At 38.3% G+C, this 25,365-nt stretch overlaps 1 protein-coding gene and 1 long non-coding RNA gene across 7 annotated transcripts in view; one reads left to right on the top strand and one right to left on the bottom strand.

Annotated features, from left to right (window-relative positions):
- The window catches only part of LOC135089431 (ATP-dependent DNA helicase Q1-like), a 51,349-nt gene extending 33,422 nt beyond the window's left edge, over positions 1–17,927 (top strand). For 5 of the 6 annotated variants that reach the window (XM_063985002.1, XM_063985013.1, XM_063985032.1 and 2 more), the window contains 2 exons: positions 6,028–6,210; positions 12,352–17,927. In XM_063985002.1, coding sequence (XP_063841072.1) covers positions 6,028–6,210; positions 12,352–12,665 — 497 coding nt within the window. In that variant the 3' untranslated portion in view covers positions 12,666–17,927. Of the gene's footprint in view, positions 1–6,027; positions 6,211–8,491; positions 8,555–12,351 lie in introns of those variants that run through there. The other variant, XM_063985040.1, reaches the window with a different exon arrangement.
- Positions 12,061–24,871, bottom strand: LOC135089474 (uncharacterized). Its single transcript, XR_010261494.1, has 4 exons — positions 24,661–24,871; positions 19,455–19,592; positions 18,877–19,155; positions 12,061–12,456 (listed from the first exon to the last, which is right to left on the bottom strand). It is a non-coding gene; the product is annotated as an uncharacterized LOC135089474 (long non-coding RNA).
- Positions 24,872–25,365: the final 494 nt, after the last annotated feature.

Below are 25,365 nucleotides of genomic sequence, written 5' to 3' on the forward strand. Positions count from 1 at the left end.
CCAGCAATATACACAGCATTGATTCTTTTTATCTGGACATGTTGCAGCCACAGTTGCTCTAGTACATGTCACAGTTGTCTTTTTAGGTAGTTCACTGTTGCCTTGTAGGACCACTTTAGAGTCAGTTTGGTTTTGATTTTATGAAAATATTTTAATATTTTGTTGCTATCTTAAACAGCCCAAATTTCACAACCATAGAATATCACAATTTTTATATACAAAATGTATAGTGGCTACAATGAAAATCAATACATAAAAACTATAGAATATATACAAAAATGTATTGTTTTGTTTTATCTTGTGTATCCTGATATCACCACCTTGGCAAGAGAGGGTCATCTAACATAAAGTAATGAGAATAATGGTCAGGCCTACCTCACATGGTTGGAGAGCGCTAGGATGCTTGTGTACTGCTTGCAGAGAAGTTCTTACTGCTAATTGATCAAGTACTTCATTGTAACTGCCATTTTAGGTGGTCTTGAACGTCTACATTTTGTCATCACCATGAAATACAAGATGCTTACAAATGAAGAAAAAGCTTGTCTTCATATAGTTATTGGAATGGGGAGTTTCTGGTATGCATTGCTTAGGCTGTCAGCATCATATGAATGGCCACATATGATCACAAAAAAAAAAAGTTGCTAGTGGCCTCCTTCCAGGTATTGTTCAGAAGGAAAAGTCTGGATAGACTTAAACGAATAGGTTTCTCCTATGACTGACTAACTTCTCTTATGTTCTGACTTATTATATATGAGGAATATACTGAAATATAAGTGATAAACATCCACCTAGGAAATATATGAAATAACAAAAAAAAAAAAGGGGGGGGGGAAATGAGAGGCTTAAAGTCTGAAATAGGTTCTCAAGATACCCCACCTGTGCTAAAGCATGGATGAGGTTCAACTAACAACCCACTTTAGATGTGATTCATATTAGTTCCAATGAAAGCAATGGCAGACTTAAGATAATAGATACATAGTTTACAAAACATCAAAGAGATGATGAATAAAAATCAGCATAGTAACAAATGGGGCATTTGCTTTGGTGTGGGAAAACTGACAGATTCACCAACGGACTGAATTTAACACATTAAAGTTGGTCTGCTGGAAAAAAATCTTTATGCCATTCATGTATTCTCAAACCAACTAATAAAATATTAAGGAACATTTTTAGCCACCACCATCAAGCAGAGAGCAAGAAATATGGTAAAACAAGCTAAATATTATGCACATTATCTCAGGTTTGGGATGTATCATCAGCTTGGGATGAATACTATTTTCCCTCTCTATATGATCTTACGTTGTCCATTTGTTATACAGTTAACATACCCATATATAAATCCTAGTACACATGAAAGAAACAACCATGTTTTGATGCCAAATCTTAGCAGGACACTGGTGAAAATTGTTTCTTGACATCTTGTCTTCCAACATCTTCCCTAAGTTGCGGCTTGTCTGTTTACATCCTGTCTCCCAATGTCTTCCCTGAGTTGCCGCTTTCTTCTTTAGAAATACAACCCATCCTTTCACACCTTCATTCTTCTTTTCTGATATGTTTGTACAATTAACCACAATACATGTATAGACTGGGGTTTTACAACAGCACTACAAACTCGTATCTCCCACCTGGGGTTTGTTGGGTACTCTGGAGAAGTTGGCGTGTCTCATACCAGCTAGTCATTTTGTCTCCCCACAGTTTTGGCTGTCACACTATCCTGTCAGCACAAATAATACTTGCTCAACTCTTTTGGGAATTTGCCAGATAAAACATTAGTTCCTATAGAAACCAATGGAAAATGTTTCAAACTAAATATGTAGATGGAGACTAAAAATAAATGTGAAAATACTGAGAGCCTAGTTGCTAGTATTTAGGTTATAATAACAGTTCTATAAAATGTGCATCATCAGATCCCATGGATAATGTTACTGTAAACTTTTAGGATCAATGTTTTGTAACATTTAAGAACAGTGCATCAAGATGGATTACGAAAGGCAGTTTTAGAATGTGCTTCTCCAGAGAACTGTGAGAACATCAACCAATCCCTACATTAAAACAGCCAGTGATCACCAGCAACTCAGCCCATATCAAACGCCCCAATCATAAAAAAAAATTATGCCAGCTCAACAAGCCATGTTTATACACAGCTGATGAATAATTACTATTGATATCACCTCATATCACGTATGTATATTTTATTTCCTATGTATTATTTTTATCCATGACTAAATCACTTCATTAACTATCTTTAAAAAAAAACATGCTCAGCCTTTGTTTACGTACTTTTTTTTTTTTTTTTTTTTTTTTTTTTTTTTTTTTTTTTTTTTTTTAGGGATACTGGCCTAGGGCAACAAAAATCCAATGAAAAAAAAAAAAGCCTATTGAGATGCCAGTCTCAGAATAGAGTCCAAAGTAGTAGTCAAAAAGTGTCTTGAAACCTCCCTCTTGAAAGAATTCAAGTCATAGGAAGGTGGGAACACAGTAGGCAAGGAGTTCAAGAGTTTACCAGAGAAAGGGATGAATGATTTAGAGTACTGGTTAATTCTTGCATTAGAGAGGTGGACAGAATAGGGATGAGAGAAAGAAGAAAGTCTTGCGCAGCAAGGCTGTGGGAGGAGCTGAGGCATGCAGTTAGCATGAAAATAGTGGTAGAAGATAACAAGAGATGCAACATTGTGGCAATGAGAAAGAGGCTGAATACAGTCAGTTAGAGAAAAGGAGTTGATGAGACAAAAAGTTTTTGATTCCACCCTGTCTAGAAGAATAGTATGAGTGGAACTGCTCCCCAGGCATGTGAAGTATATTCCATACATGGATGGATAAGGCTCCTGTACAGTGTTAGCACCTGGAAAAATGAAAAAAACTGGGGGAGATGACTCAGAACATCTAACTTCATAGAAGCTGTTTTAGTTAAAGATGAGATGTGAAGTTTCCAGTTTAGATTATAAGTAAAGGACAGATCAAGGATGTTCAGTGTAGAAGATGGGGACAATTGAGTGTTATTGAAGAAGGTGGGGATAGTTATCTGGAAGGTTGTCAAGTTGATAGATGGAGGAATTGAGTTTTTGAGGCACTGAACAGTACTAAGCTTGATCTCTTTTAGAGAAATCAAAAGTCAGGCATTCTGTGGCTTCACTGCATGAACTGTTTACTTCCTGAAGGGTTGAGTGTCTGAAAAGATGTGGAAAAGTGCAGGGTGGTATTATCAGCATAGGAGTGGATAGGACAAGAAGTTTAGTTTAGAAGATCATTGATGAATAATAAGCAGAGAGTGGATGACAGGACAAAACCCTGAGGAACACCACTGTTAATAAATTTAGGAGAAGAACAGTGACCATCTACCAAATCAGCAATAGAATGATCAGAAAGGAAACTTGCGTTGAAGTTACAGAGAGAAGGATAGAAGCGGTAGGAGGATAGTTTGGAAATCAAAGCTTTGTGCCAGACTCTATCAAAAGCTTTTGATATGTCTAAGGCAACAGCAAAAGTTTCACCAAAATCTCTTAAAGTGGATGACCAAGACTCAGTAAGGAAAGCCAGATCACCAGCAGAGCGGCCTTGACAGAACCCATACTAGCGGTCAGATAGAAGGTTGTGAAGTGATAGATATTTAAGATTCTTCTTGTTGAGGATAGATTCAAAACTTTTGATAGGGAATTATAGCAATAGGATGATAGTTTGAGGAATTAGAGTGATCATTTTTAGGAACAGGCTAAATATAGGCAAACTTCCAGCCAGAAGGAAAGGTAGATGTTGACAAACAGAGTTGAAAAAGTTTGACTAGGAAGGTGCAAACATAGAGGCACAGTTTCAGAGAACAAAAGGAGGGACCCCATCAGGTCTATAAGTCTTCCAAGAATTTAGGCCAGTGAGGGCATGGAAAACATCATTGGAAAGAATTTTGATAGGTAGCATGAAGTAGTCAGAGGGTGAAGGAGAGGGAAGTACAAGCCCTGAATCATCCAAGGGAAAGTTTTTAGTAAAGATTTGAGTGAAGAGTTCAGCTTTAGAGATAGATGTGATAGCTGTGGTGCCATCTCTTTGAAATTTAGGAGGGAGAGAAGAAGCAAAGTTACTGGAGATGTTTTTGGCTAGGTGCCAAAAAATCTTAAAGGATTTTGACGCTTTCTATTAATGAAGGAGTTTTTGGCTAGTTGGAGAACAGACTTGGCATTGTTCTGGGTAGAAATATAAAGCACATGAGATTCTGTTGATGGAAGGCTCAAATACCTATTGTAGACCACCTCTCTATCATGTATAGCATGAGAACAGGCTGTGTTAAACCAAGGTTTGGAAGGTTCAGGTTGAGAAAGTGAGTGAGGATTGTACACCTCCATGGCAGACACCATCACCTCCGTTACTAGCTTGGCACACAGAAACTGGTCTCTGACTCGGAAGCAGTAGTCATTCCAAGGAAAATCAGTAAAATACCTCCTCAGGTTCCCCCAACTAGTAGAAGCAAAACACTGGAGGCATTTCTGCTTAGGGGGATCCTGAGGAGGGATTGGAGCAATAGGACAAGATACAGACATGAGATTGTGATCGGAGGAGATCAATGGAGAAGAGAGGGCAACAGCATAAGTAGAAGCATTAGAGGTTACAAAAAGGTCAAGAATGTTGGGTGTATCTCCAAGATGGTCAGGAATACGAGTAGAGTGCTGCACCACTTGCTCTAGATCGTGGAGGATGGCAAAGTTAAAGGCTAGTTCACCAGGATGGTCAGTGAAGGGAGAGGAAAGCCAAAGCTGGAGGTGAACATTGAAATCTCCAAGAATGGAGATCTCCACCAAAAGGGAAGAGAAGAGTCAGAATATGCTCCACTTTGGAAATTAAGTAGTCAAAGAATTTCTTATAGTCAGAGGAGTTAGGTGAGAGGTATACAGCACAGATAAATTTAGTGTTGTAGTTAGATGGTGGAAAATTCGGAAGATTCAAGAACATGGGCACGAGAACAGGTTAAGTCGTTGCACACATAGACACAACATCCAGCTTTGAATTGAAAATGAGGGTAGAGAAAGTAAGAGGGAACAGAAAAGGGGCTACTGTCAGTTGTCTCAGACACCTGTGTTTCAGTGAGGAAAAGATGAGGTTTAGTAGAGGAGAGGTGGTATTCTAGATTGAAAATTAGATCTAAGACCACAAATGTTGCAGAAGTTAATGAAGAAAAGTTGAGGGAGTGTCAAGACATTTAGGGTCGATACCAGAAGAGCAGTCTGACCTGGAGACATTTGTGGTCCCCTCCCTAGATGGGGACTCTGAGGCTGGTGTAGGAGTTGCCATGATAATTTTTAATTTTGAGTGAAGGGTATGTTTGTAATTAGGTGCTTGTAGTATTGTGTTAAGGAAGAGAGTTGTCTTTGGAGGGAAGGCAGTGACTTCCCCCTTGTGTTGTGAGACACAAAGGGAAACATTCAGTGAGGACACAGCTGGGTTTAATGATAGGTTCATAGCACCCCTGATCCAGTGCCTCACTGGGAGTAATTATCATTTTGCCAGGTGCCTACTGCCTACTCCCCAAGATACATGTTCATTGTGTATATCACCTTGCAGCACCTTTGTCAGTCCATCCAATTTTCATATTTTTCCCAGTTAGTGTTTACACGCTCACAATGTTATAAGAGTGCAAGGCTGTGGCTTTCATTTCTAGAGTTTTCTAATAGTGTGAGTAGAGATGATCTCTCTGCAGCAGGTTGCAAGAGAGAATTGCACAGTTGCCAAACAGGCAGCACAGGACAGTCACTAGATTGACATCACTGTTGGTGGTGGGAGCAGCAGGGCCCCACACCTCTCCCCACTTTACACTGTTATGGACTAATCTGTGACTTTCTGCAGCTCATCCTGATGTTAGGGTTTTAAGTCCCCCTGCAAACTGATCTCATGTGTTAGACACGACTTCCATTAGCTTATTATACACTAGCAGAGACCTGGCTGTTCAGAAAAATAATGGCCTTGGTGTGCAGAATAATAGTATATCAGTGAACAATAGCATAATCTTTGCTACTAGAATATAACTACATTTTGATTTTTTAGGTCAGAAATTGGTCGACTTGTTTCTTGGCAAGGGTTCTACCAAGCAACGTGTGCAAGGGGCCACTGCCATTGGACTTCCCAGAGAGACAGCAGAAAATATTGTGGCATATTTACTTGTAGATGGATTTCTCAAGGAAGACTTTCACTTCACTCCATACAGTACTCTCAGCTATATTGTACCAGGTATGTCAGTTAAATAATTATTATGGTTAAGTCAGTTTAAGTAATGCTTGCCAGGCATTTGTAATGCATCATACACAATGCAATATAAAAATTCTCAAACACAGAAGTGCACTTAAGTTACAGGGCTGACTGTTATATGGGTAAGTTATGGGGCTGACTGTTATGGGTACTACTTTTGAGTGACTGAAATTTACATTGGAGTCAAAACAAAATAGCATACATTTACTAGAAGCTTCATTGTTCTTTTTATTATTAAAAGTAAAATGCAAAAAGATAATTGCAACTGACCCCTAAGTGTAGAATTCAAGTAGAAAAGGGAAGGCCTAGAGATAACAGAACTATTCGTTTTAGTGGTGTTGACTTGGTTATTAAAGTGTGATATAAAATTAGATTGGGCAAGGATGTTGGTATGTCAAGTTGGTTATAAAGATGTTGTAGGGTTGAGGTTAGTTTCTAATTTTATCATGTGAATATACAGTGTCTGAATGTGTATAAAAACAAATACAGTGGAATCTTGGTTCTCAAACCTTATTCGTTCCTGAATGCTGTTCGAAAACTGAAACTATTTTCCCCATCCATAGGAATCAATGTAAAATGGATTAATCTGTTCCCCAGACACCAGTCCACCCAGTCTTAGCTGTTCATGACAGACACTCCCACAGACAAAATAAAATGGCTGCTCCACAACATCTCCAGCTCAGAAATTATTTATCCAGAAAGGATGTATTGAATGAACTTTGTGACATGTAACTTATCAGAAGGTATTATTTAGACTGTGGAGGTATTCTCTTTGTGGACTGATCTAGTGAGGGAAGCCTTACAGAGTGACACAGAGAAGAGCAACCCACTTACTGCCAAATTGAAGGTGATGTAACACTTAAACATCTTGCTGCTGAGAAAAGCAACTGGGAAAATGCAGTTGTGCAGTAAAGATAGCATTGTGGGGTCATCAAGAGAGGCACAGGTGACTTGGGATTATTCCTGAGTGCTGAAAACGGTTTGTTTACATCGAAGCTCTACAATAGGATCACACTTAACTTATTTCAAAGATTGAATTACTCTCTTACCCACTTTGTCTCCCCCAAATACATAATAATTAAGGAAATATTTGTAGAAACTATAAATTAGTAATAAACGACAGCTTTTGCTGTCTTTTGGTATTTGAAATCAAGTAACATTGTTCGAGAACCAAATTATGGTACAGCAACTGAAGCAATTATGAGTTCAAAAATTTTGTTCAGAAACCAATTTGTTTGAAACCAAGGTTCCACTGTATAATGTCTTAAATAAGAAATGGATAAATATAAGAAAAAAAAAAAAAAACATCTACTGCAAATGATTATGGTATTAAGAATTATGAAACTTTTGTTAGAGAGAAAGCTAACGTAGACATGTAGGTAATTTAGCTTTTGGACTGGGCAGAGGGACAACTGATGTAATATTAATTGTGCCACAGATGCAAGAATTGTTGATCTTTAGAAAACTCTTTGATAGAATGCCAAGAAAAGTACTTGAATGGAATAGAAGAAAGTTAAGGATTAAGAATTAACTGGCTGAAGTAGTGATGGCAGTGTGATTGGCAGGCAAATTCTACCAGGCCTGCCCCTGAATGTTGTCCACATGGCAGAGGTGATGAATAGGTGGGCATGTCTGATGATGACAGTAATATGTGAAGTACTTTATGATAAGCATGGTGCCTAGCATTACTAAAAAGAAAATATTGTGTAGCATGATAATTGCTTTGTGTGTAAAGAAAAAGAAGAGAATATAGTGCAAAAAATTGGCTCAATAAGAGATGTTTATGTAAGCCACACAGCAATATAGGAACTAGAACATGGCCATGAGCAAGATTTCAGGAAATATATACCTTACTAGCAAAGGTGAAGCCATGCATACTGAAAGAAGACACAAACATGGGACACAGCATAACAGCAGAAGCTCATTTGGAAGTGATGTTGAGATTTTTAGCAATTGCTATATAAGTGTACATTCTATTAACTTATATCTGGCTGGGTCAAACCCCAAGCCACCAGGCACTACCTGGTGATTTCAAAAACTTTATGGGTGCTTGGGGAGTTTGACAGTTTGCCCATCAAATGTGCCTGGACATGCCCACTTGTCTGGACACACCTTAAGGGGAGTAGTGAGTTAAATGATAAATTTTCATCATATATGATGTGTTTTGAGCTCATTATTGTGTGCTATGGTTCTTTAAGTTTTGTGCCTTGATTTTAAGATATGATCATCAGAAATTACATATATACATATTACTTTATGCCAGTTGCAGAATAGGTATATAGTGAACGAAGCTTGGAAGATGAAGAGTAGGGTATGGAGTCCAGTGGCATGATAATAGACTAACCGAAGGGGTGAGTCGTTTTATATATATATATATATATATATATATATATATATATATATATATATATATATATATATATATATATATATATATATATATACAGGAATCACTGCAAATAAAGTAGAACTTCAATTTAACAAACTAATTCATTTAGAGGAAAGACCATATCTGAAAATTATCCACATCCAATAATTGGTGCTACAAGGCCTTTTAGTGAAATTGGGTTGTTTTATAAGGCAATTCATACAGTTAATACCCCATACAATCATTATTCAATGCCAGGAGATAGTAAAGGAATGAGTTAATGGGGAAGTTGCTTTATTCTTCATTCTTTACCAGATATTCTCCCTGTGCCTCATAGAATGAGTTAATGGGGAAGTTACTTTATTTTTCATTCTTTACCAAATTTTCTCCCCATGCCTCTTAGAAAGAATTAATGGGGAAATTGTTTTATTCTTCATTCTTTACCAAATATTCTTCCCATGCCTCATTAATCTCCACAGTCTCTTCTGTCAATCTTTCAGTGAAGACTCTTCAATAGACTTTATTTGGCACACTATGTAAATGTATTCCCTTCCTTCATCCTTACAACTTATACCTTTATGGAAAGGTAGGATAATAATTGCCTTCCATCACTCATCTCCTGGTGTCCATGCCTGGTCACTTATCAGAAGCATCCAGTTTATTACAATGTGTGTTTAATTGTAAAAGTAGTTAATAAATGAAAAGCCAGTGATAATTGTAAATGAAGACAGCCATTCAGAACAGGGGAAAAAATGGTCTCTTTTTTGTATATTTTTTAATTAATTATTATTATTTTTTATTTTTTTTTATCATTTGCATTATAGTGTATCATATCTAACATGACATACAAAGACTGAATTGTTGTCAGAATCAAAGCCAGAATCAAAGAAGTGTTAGCACTTTAATTTTGTTAATAAATTTGATAGCAATATCACAAATGGTGGTGAGCATTGTACTACTACTCATCTGCATTTAATATTCATTGGTCATGGTTTGTGTTGAGCATAATCCCCAAATACTTTTTTCTCTCTCTATCATCCAGCTGTCAGGGTTGGAAAAAATCATGATTAAAAAAAAAAAACTGTTATTTAAATAAGTTTTAAAAATTTTAAGTTACTTTTTTGCATTAATCCTTGTTTCTTTGCACTGATTACTTATTTCAGTCTTATGAGACCATTTTCTTGTATTAAACTTGACCAATGTTAAATGAAATCATAGTTTAATGTACATTACCCAACATGTACATTACCCAACATGAGTTTTTCACTTATGATTCTAAGTAGGGCTAATGTTAATTAGATCTATAATGTTATAAAAATAATTAAGCTCGTTAAACTTTATAATTACATTTATTGTTATCAACAAGAAATGTAATTTTATGCACTGAAATATTTTTACTTTTTTTTTATGCACTTGAATATTTTTCTTGTAAGAGATGGCAGTGTTTTTCAATCAATGGTGCTGCAGGATCAGTACACTCAGTATAGGCCAAGTAGACTTGATACTTTTCTTGTACAACTGTATTACATCTTTCTTCCTTGTGTGTGTGTGTATTATAATATATATATATATATATATATATATATATATATATATATATATATATATATATATATATATATATATATATATATATATATATATATATGAAAGAGAGAGAATGCTGAATGTATTTTTTATTTTATTTTTTTATTTTATGGAAGTAAGGGGGTAAATGGAGAAATACATCAAGCTGAGGAAATCAATGATGGAGGAAAGTTTGAGAATTCCTAGTTTAAATCATTAGATATTTTACTCTCAATACAACATTTAAATGATTTTAATAGTTTATTTAATTTTTATTTAAATCATTATTTTTTTACTCATTATAACACTTAAATATTTTTTAAGACAGTATATTTTATTTTGATTTATTTATTTTTTTCTTCATTTGATTTAAATCCAACCCTGCCTGCTGTACTTTTCCTTACCATGTCACTGTTCCAGCTAGGTTCCTGGTGGATGCATAACAACAGTACAGGCACAAGATTGCATTATGTGGTTGATTAATTAATAAAGCTGTGTATATATGTGCATGGAAAGGATGAGAAGGTGGCCACAAGTAGCTAATGCAAGCCATATGTCACAGGTTCATTGTTTTAAAATGCTTATATTTTCTCACTTTCAAACTGTCACAGGTTCATTGTTTTAAAAAAATGCCTATATTTTCTCCCCTTCATACTGTCAGCGAACACCACTCTGTTGCAACTGCACATAATACTCAGGAAGTGCATAAAAAATGGGCTGGGAGAAATTGACTTATTGGCATCTTGAATGAATCTCTCTTCACTCACATACATAACAGTGATGACCAGTATTAATTGCCAGTGTCAATATTCACTGTGTCTTTGGTGATGCATAGTGGGCTTTTTATCAGGTGTAAATGCTATTTATTCTGTTAATTTTGTGGTGTTTGTAGTGAGGAGTGTAAGGCAGACAAGTCATGGTGATATCATTCAATTATGGATCTTAACATATCAGGCTTGAATAGTGTCAACACAGCAAAACATGTGAATTAGAAAATGCAAACCACATACAAAAATTCCTCAAGGGAGGCAATGAGGAACTGTCTTTTCATAGCAACAGTGGTGGCATCTTCAAGATTCAGATTAGAGTCCAACTGCCTGCATAGAGAAGCCAGAAGCCATGGGGGTAAAGGTAAAGGGATGCCACCACCATGGTTATGAAAAGACAATTCCTTACTACCTCCATTGATGAATTTTTGTATGAGGTTCTGAAAGTTTCACCTTTTTAATTCATGTTTTGCTATATCGACACTATTAAATCTCAACACGTGTCGGTTTATAATTGAATGATATCAATGTGACTTGTTTGCCTCACACTATCACCACCAACAACACAGCATGAACAGAACATAATGTGTTTCACCCTGAGAACAGAGCTGATCACATGTCACTGAAGACACAATGAACACTGACACTGGTAACCTGCTTAATTTATACTGGTTATTGTTGCTCTGGCCATGATTGAGGGGGAGAGATGCACTTGAGATGCCAATAAGTCAATTTGTCCCAGCTCATTTTTTATGCTTGATAAATCTTAAGTTACATGCACTTGCTGAGTAGTGAGTACCACCACAACACAAGATCGACATTCATTGACAATATATCCTTGCATCACCTTTAATTTTTTTTAACATGAATGGATGTTAATGTCTACTCAAGGACTAAATTATTATTATAGTGTGATGTGGTAGACTTCTCTTGAACAAATGTTGTAAACCAAGTCTCTTGAGCAAATGCTGTCTGTAGCCTTTCCCACATTATTACCTGGGTCCTTCTTGTATTTATCACCTGACTGGAAATGCACCAAAGATTTAATAATGGTTAGATTTTGTCCATTTTTTGCATTTAAATATATTCAAAATATATGATCATGAAATTAAATCATTTAAGGTCCAGATATTTTGGGTTCAGTTTAGTGAGATTTTACTCTTAAGTACCACAGAATGTTTGAATTATGCTTTTCAACAAGAAACCATTTGTGGTTATGGTGGTTTGTTAAAAAATATGAAGTTTAGGTTTGTGGGTGTGTTTTGCGTGTACACAAATTTGTTACAAAATACCAGAAATCATGACCACCATATTGTATGCAGTAAAGAGAGAATCTATTGAAAATTACAACTCTAATTGGAAGGTGATGTCCAAAACTGATTGGAACAATATCCAGTTAGCACTGATATATTATCATTCCAGGACCAAAGGCAGAGGCCGGAATTAAACCAAGTCCTATGGCAGTGGGAGGATCAAGAAAACTATCAAATTGTTCAAGTCTGCAGTCTTCTTTGACAGATGAATCCTCTGGAAAAGATAAAAGTACCAAATCAGACATCAAGAAGGCAGTGAAGAAGAGCTCCAAGGGAGAAAGCACATTAAAAAGAAGTGGAAGTGCTTCATCTAGTAGCCAAAATTCACTTAGCATATCTTCATGTAGTAATGAAGAGCACCCAACCAGCAAGAAAAGAAGAATAATTGTTGTTGAAGATTCAGATGATGAATTAGATGATTAACTTATGGGCAAATTAAGATCATTCTAGTTTAAAAAAAAAAACATGTTCATATTACTTGCAGATATTTTTACTATTGCCAAGAGACATGAGAGCTATAAAAGAAAAAAAAAGTGAAGAGGTGTACATAATGAATAAGCATTGATGAGAGATAGGGTAGGAAATTTACAGATTTCCAGATGAGTAAGAAAACATTTTAGGAAGGAGCTAAAGAAAATTCAAAGTGGGATGTCTGGGAAAGAATAGTGTGAGAAAATTTTGGCAGCAGCTGCCACAGAAATCTTCAGGGGGCACTGCTGATGTACAAGGTGTAGTCAAAAAGTATCTGACCTTGAATTTGTTAGCACAAAGTAATAATATGTGAGCAAAATCCACTTGGGTATTAGTTGGCCGCATCCTTACTGAGCATGCACAAAAATTTTTGTCTGTAGGTGGTGCTAGTCACCAGCAGTGATGCATTGAGTACAGACATGGAGTGTGCTGTGTGATTTTTCTTTTTGAGTCAAGGTGACTGAGCACATTGAGCAAAGATACTGTATCAAATTCTGCCAGAAACTTGGTGATATGCAAGCCCAGACTATTGAGATGATTCAGAAGGCCTTTGGAGATGATGCTATGGAAAAAACAAATAAAGGAGTGGTACAACCAGTTCAAAGATGGCGGCACCTCAGTGGACAGTGAGTTATGTTGTGGCAGACCACTGACTAGCAGAAACAACGAACTGATTTCAAAGGTTCAAGGAAAAGTCCATAAAGACCATCATGTGACTTGGAATCACCTATGGGTCAGTTCAGTCAGTTATAACAGAATATTTGTTCATGAGGAGGATGTCAGCCAAATTCGTACCAAAGTTGCTGTCTGACCAGCAGAAAGAAAACAGAAAGGAGATCTCCCAGGAAATGCTGAAGTGTGCTAGCCAAGATCAAAATTTCATGAACACTATCATCACTGGCAATGAGACATGGGCATACAGCTATGACCCTGAAACAAAAGTGCAATCGTCCCAGTGGAAGCAACCATCCTTGCCAAGACCAAAGAAAGTAAGACAGGTGCGCAGCAGTGTTAAACTGTCGATGACCTGTTTTTATTGCTACAAAGGTATTGTGCATCATGAATATGCACCACAAGGTCAAACATTTAACAAAGAATACTACCTGGGGGTTCTTCGCCACTTTCATGAAGCTGTGCGGCAAAAATTACCCTACCTGTGGGCAGCAAAATACTAGCAACTCCACCATGACGACACACCCGCTCATTCCATCCATGTCATTCAAGTATTCCTCGTCAAGCATGACACACCACTTGTTTGTCAGGCTTCCTACTCCCCAGACTTGGCTCTGTGTGACTTGGCTGTTCCCAAAGTTCAAAAATACACTCAGATTTCAGTCAACAGAGGACATTAAGCAAAATTTGATGGCACATCTCTACAGCATCCCAAAAAGTGATTTCTAGAAATGTTTTTAGTAGTGGCAGGAACACTAGCAGAAGAAGTGTGTAGATTTCAAAGGTGAATGAATACTATGAAGGAGGTGAGTTTTTAATATTACTTGTTGGCCAAAGATCAGATACTTTTTGAGTACACCTTATAGCAGATCTAGGAATGTGGCAAATAACCTTGGGATTTATTTATTTATTTATTTATTTAAATTATTTATTTATTTATTTATTTATTTTATTCTTTTTTTTTTGATAACTACAGATGCTTGTTATATAGAATTAGGTGACAGCTTTCTCCCTGTATACAGTCAGTGCTAAATGACTAGAACTCCTGCTGACATGAGCATCATATTCCACAAACTGGCAACTTGTTCTTTCTCAGTCTGAAAAATTTGGGTGGGAGAAAATTTTGTGACCACTTGTTGCTTTGGGTTACAAAACATTACTGTATTTGCCAGTGCATTAGACACACTTTTTTCTTGATAAAAAGTATCTAATAATTACCATGCTTCTAATGCAGCCATAATACAGATGCCTAGGCCTGTAACCCTATGCCTACAGGTGTGGAATTGAAGCAGTAGTACACTAAGCACAAATATTGTTACTGAGAGAGAGAGAGAATGGAAGGAAGGAGGATGGATGGATGAAAGGGAGAGGGAGGGAATGGGAAGAGGAGGGTAAGGGGGGAGAGAGAGACTTTCCACCACAGAATAAACCAAGATACACACACACACACACACACACACACACACACAGTTTTAAATGTGATGGTAGTACTGCACAGCCACAGTGCTGTATCACACCAGATGTGAGGGCAAAACACACACTTTTAGGGATTTTGGCACCCACTCTCTTCCTATTATTCATCAATGATATAAACCAAACTACTTGTCCTATCCACTTCTATGCTGATGATACCACCCTGCACCTTTCCATGACTTTTTGTAGAGGTCCAACCCTTTAGGAAGTGAATAGCACATGTAGGGAAGCCACAGATTTTTGTAGGAGGGACCAAGAGCTACAAAAATCAATTATAAAAAAAAAAAAGCCCACTGAGACACCATTCCCCAAATAGGGTTCAAAGCAGTAGTCAAAAATTTAAAGATAAGTGTCTTGAACCTCCCTCTTAAAGAAGTCATAGGATAGTGGAAATACAGAAACAGGCAAGGAGGTCCAGAGTTTACCAAAGAAAGGATCAATAATTGAGAATACTGGCTAACTCTAGCATTAGAGAGATGGACAGAATAGGGGTGAGAGAAAGAAGAAAGTCGTGTGCAGCAAGGCCGCAGGAGGAGGAGAGGCATGCAATTAGCAAGATCAGAAGAGCAGTTAGCATGAAAATAGCAGAAGATAGCTAGAGATACAACATTGTGGTGATGAGAAAGAGGCTGAAGACAGTAAGAGAAAATGAGTTGATGAGATGAAAAGCTTTTGATTCCACCCTGTCTAAAAGAGCAGTATGAGTGGAACACCCCCAGGCATGTGAAGCATACTCCATACATGGATGGATAAGGCCCTTGTACAGAGTTAGTAGCTGGGGAGGTGAGAAACACTGGGGGAGATGACTCAGAACACCTAACTTCATAGAAGCAGTTTTAGCTAGAGATGAGATGTAAAGTTTACAGTTTAGATTATAAAAAAAAGGACAGCCCAAGGATATTCAGTGCAGAAGAGGGGAACAGTTGAGTGTCACTGAAGAAGAGAGAAACAGTTGAGTGTCACTGAAGAAGAGGGAAACAGTTGAGTGTCACTGAAGATAGTTGTCTGGAAGGTTGTGTTGAGTTGATAGATGGAGGAATTGAGTTTTGAGGTATTGAGTAATACCAAGTTTGCTCTGCCCCAATCAGAAATTTTAGATCAGAAGTCAGATGTTCTGTGGCTTCTCTGCATGAACTGTTTACTTCCTGAAGGGTTGGACATCTACAAAAAGACATGGAAAAGTCCAGGATGGTATCATCAGCATAGGAGTGGATAGGACAAGAAGTTTGGTTTAGAAGATCATTGATGAATAATAGGAAGAGAGTGGGTGACAAGACAGAACCACGACTGTTAATAGATTTAGGAGAAGAACTGTGACCATCTACCACAGCAGCAATAGAATGGTCAGAAAGGAAACGAGATGAAGTTACAGAGAGAAAGATAGAAGCTGTAGGAAGATAGTTTGGAAGTCAAAGCTTTGTGCCAGATTCTATCGAAAGCTTTTGACATGTCTAAGGCAACAGCAAGTTCCACCAAAATCTCTAAAAGAGGATGACCAAAGAGGTTTTGGCTAGTTGGTGATGGAAGGCTCAAGTACCTTTTGTGGGCCACCTCTCTATCATGTATAGCTCAAGAACAGGCTGTGTTAAACCAAGGTTTGGAAGGTTTAGATCAAGAAAAAAAGTGAGGAATGTATGCCTCCATGCCAGACACTATCACCTTAGCACACAGAGACAGGTCTCTTATGGAAGCAGTAGTCATTCTAAGGAAAATCAGCAAAATACCTATTCAGGTCCCCCCAACTACCAGAGGGAAAAAGCTAGAGGCACCTTCTGCTTGGAAGGATCCTGAGGGGGGATTGGAGTGATAGGACATGATATGGATATGAGATTGTGATCAGAGGAGCCCAACCAAGAAGAGAGGGTAATAGCATAAGCAGAAGGATTAGAGGTTAACAAAAGGTCAAGAATGTTGGGCATATCTCCAAGACAGTCAGGAATACAAGTAGGGTGTTGCACCAATTGCTGTAGGTCATGGAGAATAGCAAAGTTGAAGGCTAGTTCACCAGGATGGTCAGTGAAGGGAGAGGAAAGCCAAAGCTGGTGGTTAACATTGAAGTCTCCAAGAATGGAGATCTCCACAAAAGGAAAGGGAGTCAGAATGTGTTCCACTTTGGAAATGAAGTAGTCAAAACAATTTCTTATAGTCAGAGGAGTTAGGTGAGAAGTATACTGCATAGATAAATTTTATTTGAGAATGACTCTGTAGTCACAGCCAGATGGTGGAAAACTCATAAGAATTGAAGAGCATGGGCATGAGAGTAGGTTAGGTCATTGTGCACATAGATGCAGCATCCTGCTTTGGATTAAAAATGAAGATAGAGAAAGTAAGAGAGAACAGAAAGGGGCTACTGTTGGTTGCCTTAGACACTGTTTCAATAAGGAAAAGAAGGTGAGGTTTAGTAAAGGAGAGGTGGTTGTACAGATTGAAAATTAGATCTAAGACCACAAATGTTGCAGAAGTTAATGAAGAAAAAGTTGAGTGGGTGTCAAAACACCTAAGGTCAATACAAGAAGAGCAATCCAACCTGGGGACATTTGTGGTCCCCTCCCCCAGTGGGGACCCCAAGGCTGGTACAGTTCCCATATCAATTTTGAATTTTGAGTGAAGGGTGTGTGTGTAATTGGGTGCATGTAGTTTTGTGTGAAGGAGAAGAAAAAAAAAAAAATTTTGGAGGCCAGGCTGTGACTGCCCCCTTGTGTTGTGAGAGACAAAGGGAAATGTTCTTGATGAAAGCATTCTCTTTAATAGATCTCTGGCAATCTTTATGCATGAGTTGCAGTTTCAAAGATGAAGCTGCAGTCAAAGGGGTGCCATTTTGACATGGGGAGATTTTGGAATTCATCACAGAGTATTGCAAATATTTCAAGAACAAGATTTTGAGAATGTGTTTCAGCTGCAACAACAGCACTGAAAGTACTATGTTACTACACAGACTATTTTGAAGATGATATCCAAACTTAATAATTTACCATAAGTACTTGTACATACATAGGCCCACTATAGTCTTGAAACTTCTAGATACCATCTTATATAATATGAATTTGTACTAATAAAACTACACCCATTCATGCCTTGCTTTCTTAACCTCTGTCTTGCCTACACCTCCTAGAAATGTCAAAATGATCTATCCATTAGAACAGGTTCTTAAACCTTTCTTAATGCCAGTACCCCCTTGGGATCTTACAGCCTTTTTTCATACCCACTCAAAATCTGAAAGGAGTTAAAATTGATCAGTGAACCAGAATAATGCAAAGTCTTGCATTTTCATGCAAAATAACCCAGCATTAGATACCATAATTTTTTTTTAGGAAATACATCCAACCTTTCAAATCATTACATCATTCTCATCTTTCATTTTTGTAGTTCCACTGTAAATTTAGCATTGAAGTGGTCAGCATGTTTTGTACCTTCTGAGGGTACAGGTACCCCAGGTTGAGAATCAGTGCATTAGAAGCTTGCACCTGAAGATGCTTTATATACAAGTAGTAGTTGACTTGCTATTGATTCTGTAATAAACTATAAACCAATAAAAACTATACTCCCAAGGTAAAGTGTAATTAAAAAATAAATTAATTAAAATGGCTAAACAATGTAGTGCATGAGTGATCTCAAGTTTGTGTCAGCAGTTTTTTGGGAGCCAATTGATTTTTTTTTTTTTTTCAGCAGTATAAAACCAAAATTATAAAACCTTTGTGCTAGCTTTCTCATCAAGAATCCATTAGCTATTATCTTCTCTACATTCCAGGTGCGAGTTTGAGATGGATTGGATAAAGTTAGGACTTAATAAGCCCAACATGCCTGGTACTTTCTTCACACACTCTTGCTCCTCTGCTACACTTGTTCCAAGATATTTATTGCTCATTTTTTGCGATTCATTATGAATGCCAGGTGGAGTTAAATGGAAAGAAATTGTATGAAAAGATTAGATGGCTTTTAGGACATATAAGTAACAACAATATCAATTAATAGTACTAACTACTACCACTAACATTACTACTGCTACAGTTTTTCTTACCACTGCTGCTGCTGCCGTTTTTCCCGCCATTGTTTCTGCTGCTGTTGCTGCTGCCTTTTTTTCTCACCATTATTAATGTTGTTGTTGATGTTGCCATTTTTCTCGCCATTATTGTTGCTGCTGCTACTGCTGCTGTCATTTTTCTCGCCACTGGTGCTGCTGCTGCCGCTTCTGCCATTCATTCTCGCCATTGTTCTTGTTGCTATTGCTGCTGCTACTGTTATTTTTCTGTTCAGTGTTGTTGCTGCCGCTGCTGTTTTCATAACATGGCACATATACCTGAAAACCAAAGTAAAATAATTCCAAGGAAAAGTAAATGGCCATGAAAAGTAATAATATATCAAAACTCTAATGGATCAATCAAATACTGTCAAAAAATGGGATGAGATATGAAGGGTGAAAACAAATATCACAAGTGAACAACGAAGATATGCCTCCCGCTCGCTGCCTGCATGGCAGCCCTAGAGCAAAACCTCACTCAGATCCAGGCTTCCCTCGCCTCCCCACGGCCACACACGCCCCCGCAGTACTGTTTCAACCACAGGAAGTTTGGGGCTGCCACCAGGAACTGCACTTACCTGTGCATATGACCGGGAAATGGGCAGCAAGGGTGGTGGTAATTCCTTGCTGCCCCAACGCCCCATAGCCTCTTCACTTTTCCAGCCACCGGGCAGGCCACCACACCAATGCTGACACCAGGTCGGCGGCGGCTCTTGCTGTGGGTGAAAGACACTGTGTCTGGCATGTGGTTCCTTGTCAGCTCGGGCACAGCACAGTCAGTGTCATCCCGTCACCTACCCAACCCCTTCAGGTGCCATCACCCGGCCTATGACCTCGCCGTGGACAGCTCTCCATTTCTGTCTGACGGCACACACACCCTCCGCCTCATTCTTACACCCGGCGAGGTGTTCACGTGGGACTTCATGGTGGCGGCTTTGACTCAGCCGCTCCTGGACCTAGACTTCCTTCCTTAGTGCAGGGGGTGCCAGTGGCACCGCCTGCACCGCCCATCCAACCGGGTGATCCCCACCCTTATTCAAACTGCGCACCTCTGATTACAGCCCTGCAGGAGGCTGACGCCTACTACAGCGCCATTCTTCAAGGACTTCCCCGACCTTGCATCTCCTGCCACGCCCACCACGGTATTGAGCACACCATCGTCACGCGCGGCCCTCCATGTTTTGCTCGCCCCCGCTGCCTCCAGCCTGAACGCCTCATGGCCGCAGGGAGGGGGTTCCAGCACATGCAGCAGGAGGGCATCGTGCGCCCTTCCTCAAGCTCCTGGGCATTGCCTTTCCACATGGTTACCAAGGCACAAGAGGGCGAATGGCGTCCCTACGGCGACTACAGGGCCTCAAACGCTATGACGGTGCCCCACAAGTACCCCATCCCTCACATCATGGACTTCATGTGAAGCTGGCCAGACGGGAGGTGTTTCCAAAAATCAACCTTATCCATACCTTTCGCCAGATTCCCGTGGCAGAAGAGGACATCCAAAAGACGGTCATCACGACACCCTTCGCCTCTTTGAGTTCCCGAGGATGAGCTTTGGCCTCTGGAACGCAGCACAGATGATGCAGCGCCTCATGTATCACATCACACGGGAACTGGACGACATGATGGTGTACCTTGACGACATCCTCGTCACTTCCCCATTCCCCAACCACCATCAGGAGTAGCTCCGCTGCCTGTTCACCCACCTGCAAGCCTACGGCCTCAAAATCCACCTGGCAAAGTGCATCCTGGGTGTCAGCAAGCTGGACTTCCTTGGCCACAGGGTGGGCCCAGCAGATATCATCCCCCATCCCACAGGTTGAGGCCATACGGGACTTCCTGTGTCCCATGACTGCAAAACAGCTGCGGCAATTCCTGGGGCTCGTCATCTTCTACTGTGACATGTTCTTTACTTATAAATGAGCCATTATACATATGTAAAATAGTCTTTTGAGTTTTCTAGAGAACAGATGGGATAAAAATCATATTTCAATTTTTATACAAAAATTATGATACGTACAATACACACTCTTTCGATTGATATATACATTTTATATAAATATTCTTCTTCTACATTTCATAATTCAATCATCTGTAAGCTTAGATGAAAAATTTTTATCAGAAAATATTTCTTAACTTTTTGTACAAAATTTTTACGTGGTAAAAAATTTTGAAAAAAAAATTTGATTTAAGGAATTTTTTTGTAACAACTGTGATATGTTCTTTACTTATAAAAGAACCATTATACATATGTAAAATAGTCTTTTGAGTTTTCTGGAGAACAGTTGGGATAAAAATCATATTTCAATTTTTATACAAAAATTACGACAAGTACAATACGAGTACACACTTTTTCGATTAATATATACATTTTATAAAAAAAAAATATTCTTCTCCACTTCATAATTTAATCACCTGTAAACTTAGATGAAAATTTTTTGTAGAAAATTTTGTAAAATTTTACCTCTGGTAGAATTTTACGAACCCGCCGCCCAATCACACGCTGTAGTCTGTATTGGTGCACGTTATTGGCTGAAGGATATTCCAGTGGTCAACATGCATGCAACTTATTAACACTGTGAGAAACCGATACACATTTGAAATGAAAATCCCTTTCTCACGGGCGTTTTCCAGCGACATCATGTCCTGCGATAGCATTTTTGACGACATATCACAGGAAATGTGAGATTTCCGGCGACAAGCAACAATTAAGTGCGCATTACACTGTCATTTTTCGTGCAACGTCATATTCAGCGACGACATGTTTGACGACATAATCATCACGGGAAATGTATTGACATGGCACGCAGTGTACGACGACAATAAAAGAGACAATTGCCAATGGCTTCCATTCCAACACCAGAGTATGATGGAGGAGATTAACTTTATGCGATTGCTGTGCAAGAGAAAGAATACAAAAAAAAAAAAAAAAAAAAAAAAAAAAAAAGACCTAACATGAAAATGGCTAGCAAGAAGACAAGAAAGATGCGTATACTAGAACTTTTTCCACTTCTTGTTCCTTGAATATGAGGTGAGTTATAGGCAATGGATGAGGCTCAATAAATAACAGATCCATGAAATTCTGGAGTTAATGAGATCTGTCACTGCCCATGATTTCACACACTGATTAAAATGGCAACTTCACCACAAGTCACACGCCTTAAAAAATAAATAAATAATAAAAAATAAATAAATAAATAAATAAATATAAATAATAATAATAATAATCCCATGAAATGTCGAAGATAATTACGCCTATAAAAAAATGGTGTGGTTCGTCAGTAATTTTTGTAAACAATTTATTAACTTTGAAACGGATATTTAGTCCGTTATCGCTACATTTTACATTTCAATTACCCAACTTAGGCTTAGGTCTTACGCTATCAAAAGTCTCTTAATTTGAAAGGAATTCAGGGATGGTAAGGTTAAATTACCATAACACTGACAGCCCTGGATGTCTTACCATATCCTTACTAATGAAGGTCTTCTTTGCACCACTGTCAAACATTATGTTTTACCTGATTAGCTCCGTCTTTGGACAAAGAATTAAATTCTTAACTTTCTTACATTTCAGACAAGTATATATTCTTGCCATACAATTAGCTATCACCTGATTTTTCCTACAAGACAGGCATCGACCTTTATCTTGTAGCGGTTGCGGAGTGAGCAAACACGTCTATTCTTAATGGTGGCGCGAGTGTGATGAGCTAAAAGGCAAAATGGATGTTTAAAGCAAAGAAAAGTTCAGGTGCTGGGAAAATGGGTGTGCTGTGGTACAATAGAGCGAGATCAACCCAATAGCTGAATCGCGCTATGGACTTTGTGATGAGCTGCACAAGGAATGTTTCAGTGAAAATGAGTCCGCTCTTCCCTAAGGGGGCGTGAATGTGAGGGAATACGTGCGCGTGCGTGCATGCGTGTGCACATGGCAGAAACCTTCACTCTAACTGGAGCTGGACGTAACAGTTTTGGACAGTACAGTCACCTTATGTCTTGTGCTATATACTATTCAGTGCTCATGAGCTTCTCACCTTGGGGCACCCTGATAATGGACCTAGGTCCACTGCTCCCCTGTTAACCCTTTCTCTCGTTGAGCAATAAGGAAATCTTTGTCTTCTTGGATTTCATCGTGTGAGAGAAAAAAAAAAAGGTGGGGGGGGAGGAGCGGGGAGACGGAGCTGAACAAGGAAACAGACTATGAAGCTTTCACAGATGTTTCTTGATTGCATAATGTTAAAATTTATCTTGTTTTGAATCTTGTAACAGGCACAGCTATCCAAGAAATGCTTCGATTTAAATGACAAACCCTGTTGCAGTTCCTCCCTTGATGGAAACTTTTGGCATAAAATAGTTGGAATGGATTATCATGTCAACTACTTTTTTACTACCCCTACAATATGAGTTTGTGGTATAAGCGGTAAACGATTCTTTTCATTTTTTTTTCAACCTTTTTTTATTTTTTTTTCTTCTTTTCGATTTATTCGCTTTCCTCATCTGTCAACTCATCCATCACTAAGCTTTACTTTATCATGAGGATACGTAGATAATCACTGGTTTATGGGCATATATATATATATATATATATATATATATATATATATATATATATATATATATATATATATATATATATATATATATATATATATATATATATATATATATCGTATAGCGTCAGTGTAGCTTTTTTTTTTTTTTACGAGTATTGCTAACATTGTGAAACATAATTTCGCTATGTAGTGATGATATGAGCGTAAGCCGCAATTTGCTGAGTAGTGAAGTACTAAATACCTACCACATATGCAGGTAAGGTCTGGTGATAATGGAAAATTAATAGTAGAGAAGGGGGAAGTGTTTGAATGCAGTGTACCGGTTAAAACCGACACTGACTTGTCACCAGCGATCACAACCAGTTTCATTTACGGTCTAACAATCACAACCAGTTTCATAAACGGTCTAACAATCACACACGATTTCATATACGGTCTAACAATCACACAGTTTCATATACGGTCAAACAATCATACATAGTTTCATACACGATCAATTACACACAGTTTCATACACGGTCAATCACATACAGTTTCATATGAAGTCCAACAATCAGAGTTTCATACACAGTCAAACAATCTCAGTTTCGTATACAATCACACACAGTTTCATACACGATCAAACATTCATACAGTCTCATACACGATCAAACATTCATACAGTCTCATATACGATCAAACAATCATACAGTCTCATACACGATCTAATAGCAGGGGGAAAAAAGTTACCTATAAGCATCTGTGGGTTGTAGACCACGGGAACGTGCTTCGCGTGCACTCTGCCTTTTTCCACCCAGCTTCGAGGCTTTTACAAGTATAACAAGAATCATTAGAACTAACATTCAACGACTGTGAGAGGTGCATAGTCAGTCAGACTAGGGTAATGTGAAGTGATTGGTCAGTGAGGTGAGGTTTTTACTCACGTATTTCAATTATGGAACTTTTTCCAATATTTTTTAAAAGGATTATGGAACTCTTTTTCCAATATTTCTTAAATCCTTTTCAAACTACATGGTACAGTACATAATAAAGTAATAATAATGAAAGTTTAGCAGTAGTAATGCTAGTAGTAATGGCGGCGGCGGCGGCGGCATGGCTCAGCTGCAACAGCCGAGCCATGTCCATCATTGATCCCTAAAAGTACAGAAGGTATTTCAGCTTAATTTAACCATACCCTGAAATCACGAATTGTTACGGGGTAAATATAAGTTAATTAACAGTTCTTTGTTGCTTGTTTTACCTTAATATCCTTAAATTACCAACATCCGTAACGGTGCTCGAATATTTCTATGCAGGTACACATGTAAATTGTCCTTTACATGCTTGTGTGGTTCCATTCAAGATAGCGGTGTGATGGTGGAACACAACTTCCATAACCTCACCAATGTACGGTTGCAATCCACATTTCCTAACCCAGCCAGGACGTGGAGGTGGTTCAGAAGTGGAGCCTTACTAGACGGAGACCGACGTTAGCTTTCACTGGCTACCCACCACACATATGTTCGAACCATTTGTTGGTTTCGATGTGGACTAAATAATTTTGCAGTACTTTTGAATATAACAAACAGTTGTATATCGCTTACGATGATCACACCCGTGTCGTTTACACTCATTAGATACATACTTGAAAATGTATCAAGTATTATTGATTTTACTGAACATAGTACAATGAACTATAGACGTGATTCATTCCACAGCGAAACCGAGAAATGGTTCAGGAATGCATGTGTTGCCCTGCAATAGTGTGCGTCTCCGTCTATAAAGGCCCCACTTCTGAACCTCCGTTTTGTCCTGGGTGGGTTAGGGACTGTAGATTGCGAGTGTACAGTCTCGTTACTATATAGGTTTACACTGATAAGTTATCAATATACACTGCATCTGTTTAACCCGCCTTACATCTTCTAAGCTATTAATATACGCTTGTACCTAACTTCCAAACCTGAGA

This window comes from Scylla paramamosain, chromosome 3 (genome assembly GCF_035594125.1).
Source record: "Scylla paramamosain isolate STU-SP2022 chromosome 3, ASM3559412v1, whole genome shotgun sequence".
In the NCBI taxonomy this organism is placed as follows: Eukaryota; Metazoa; Arthropoda; class Malacostraca; order Decapoda; family Portunidae; genus Scylla; species Scylla paramamosain.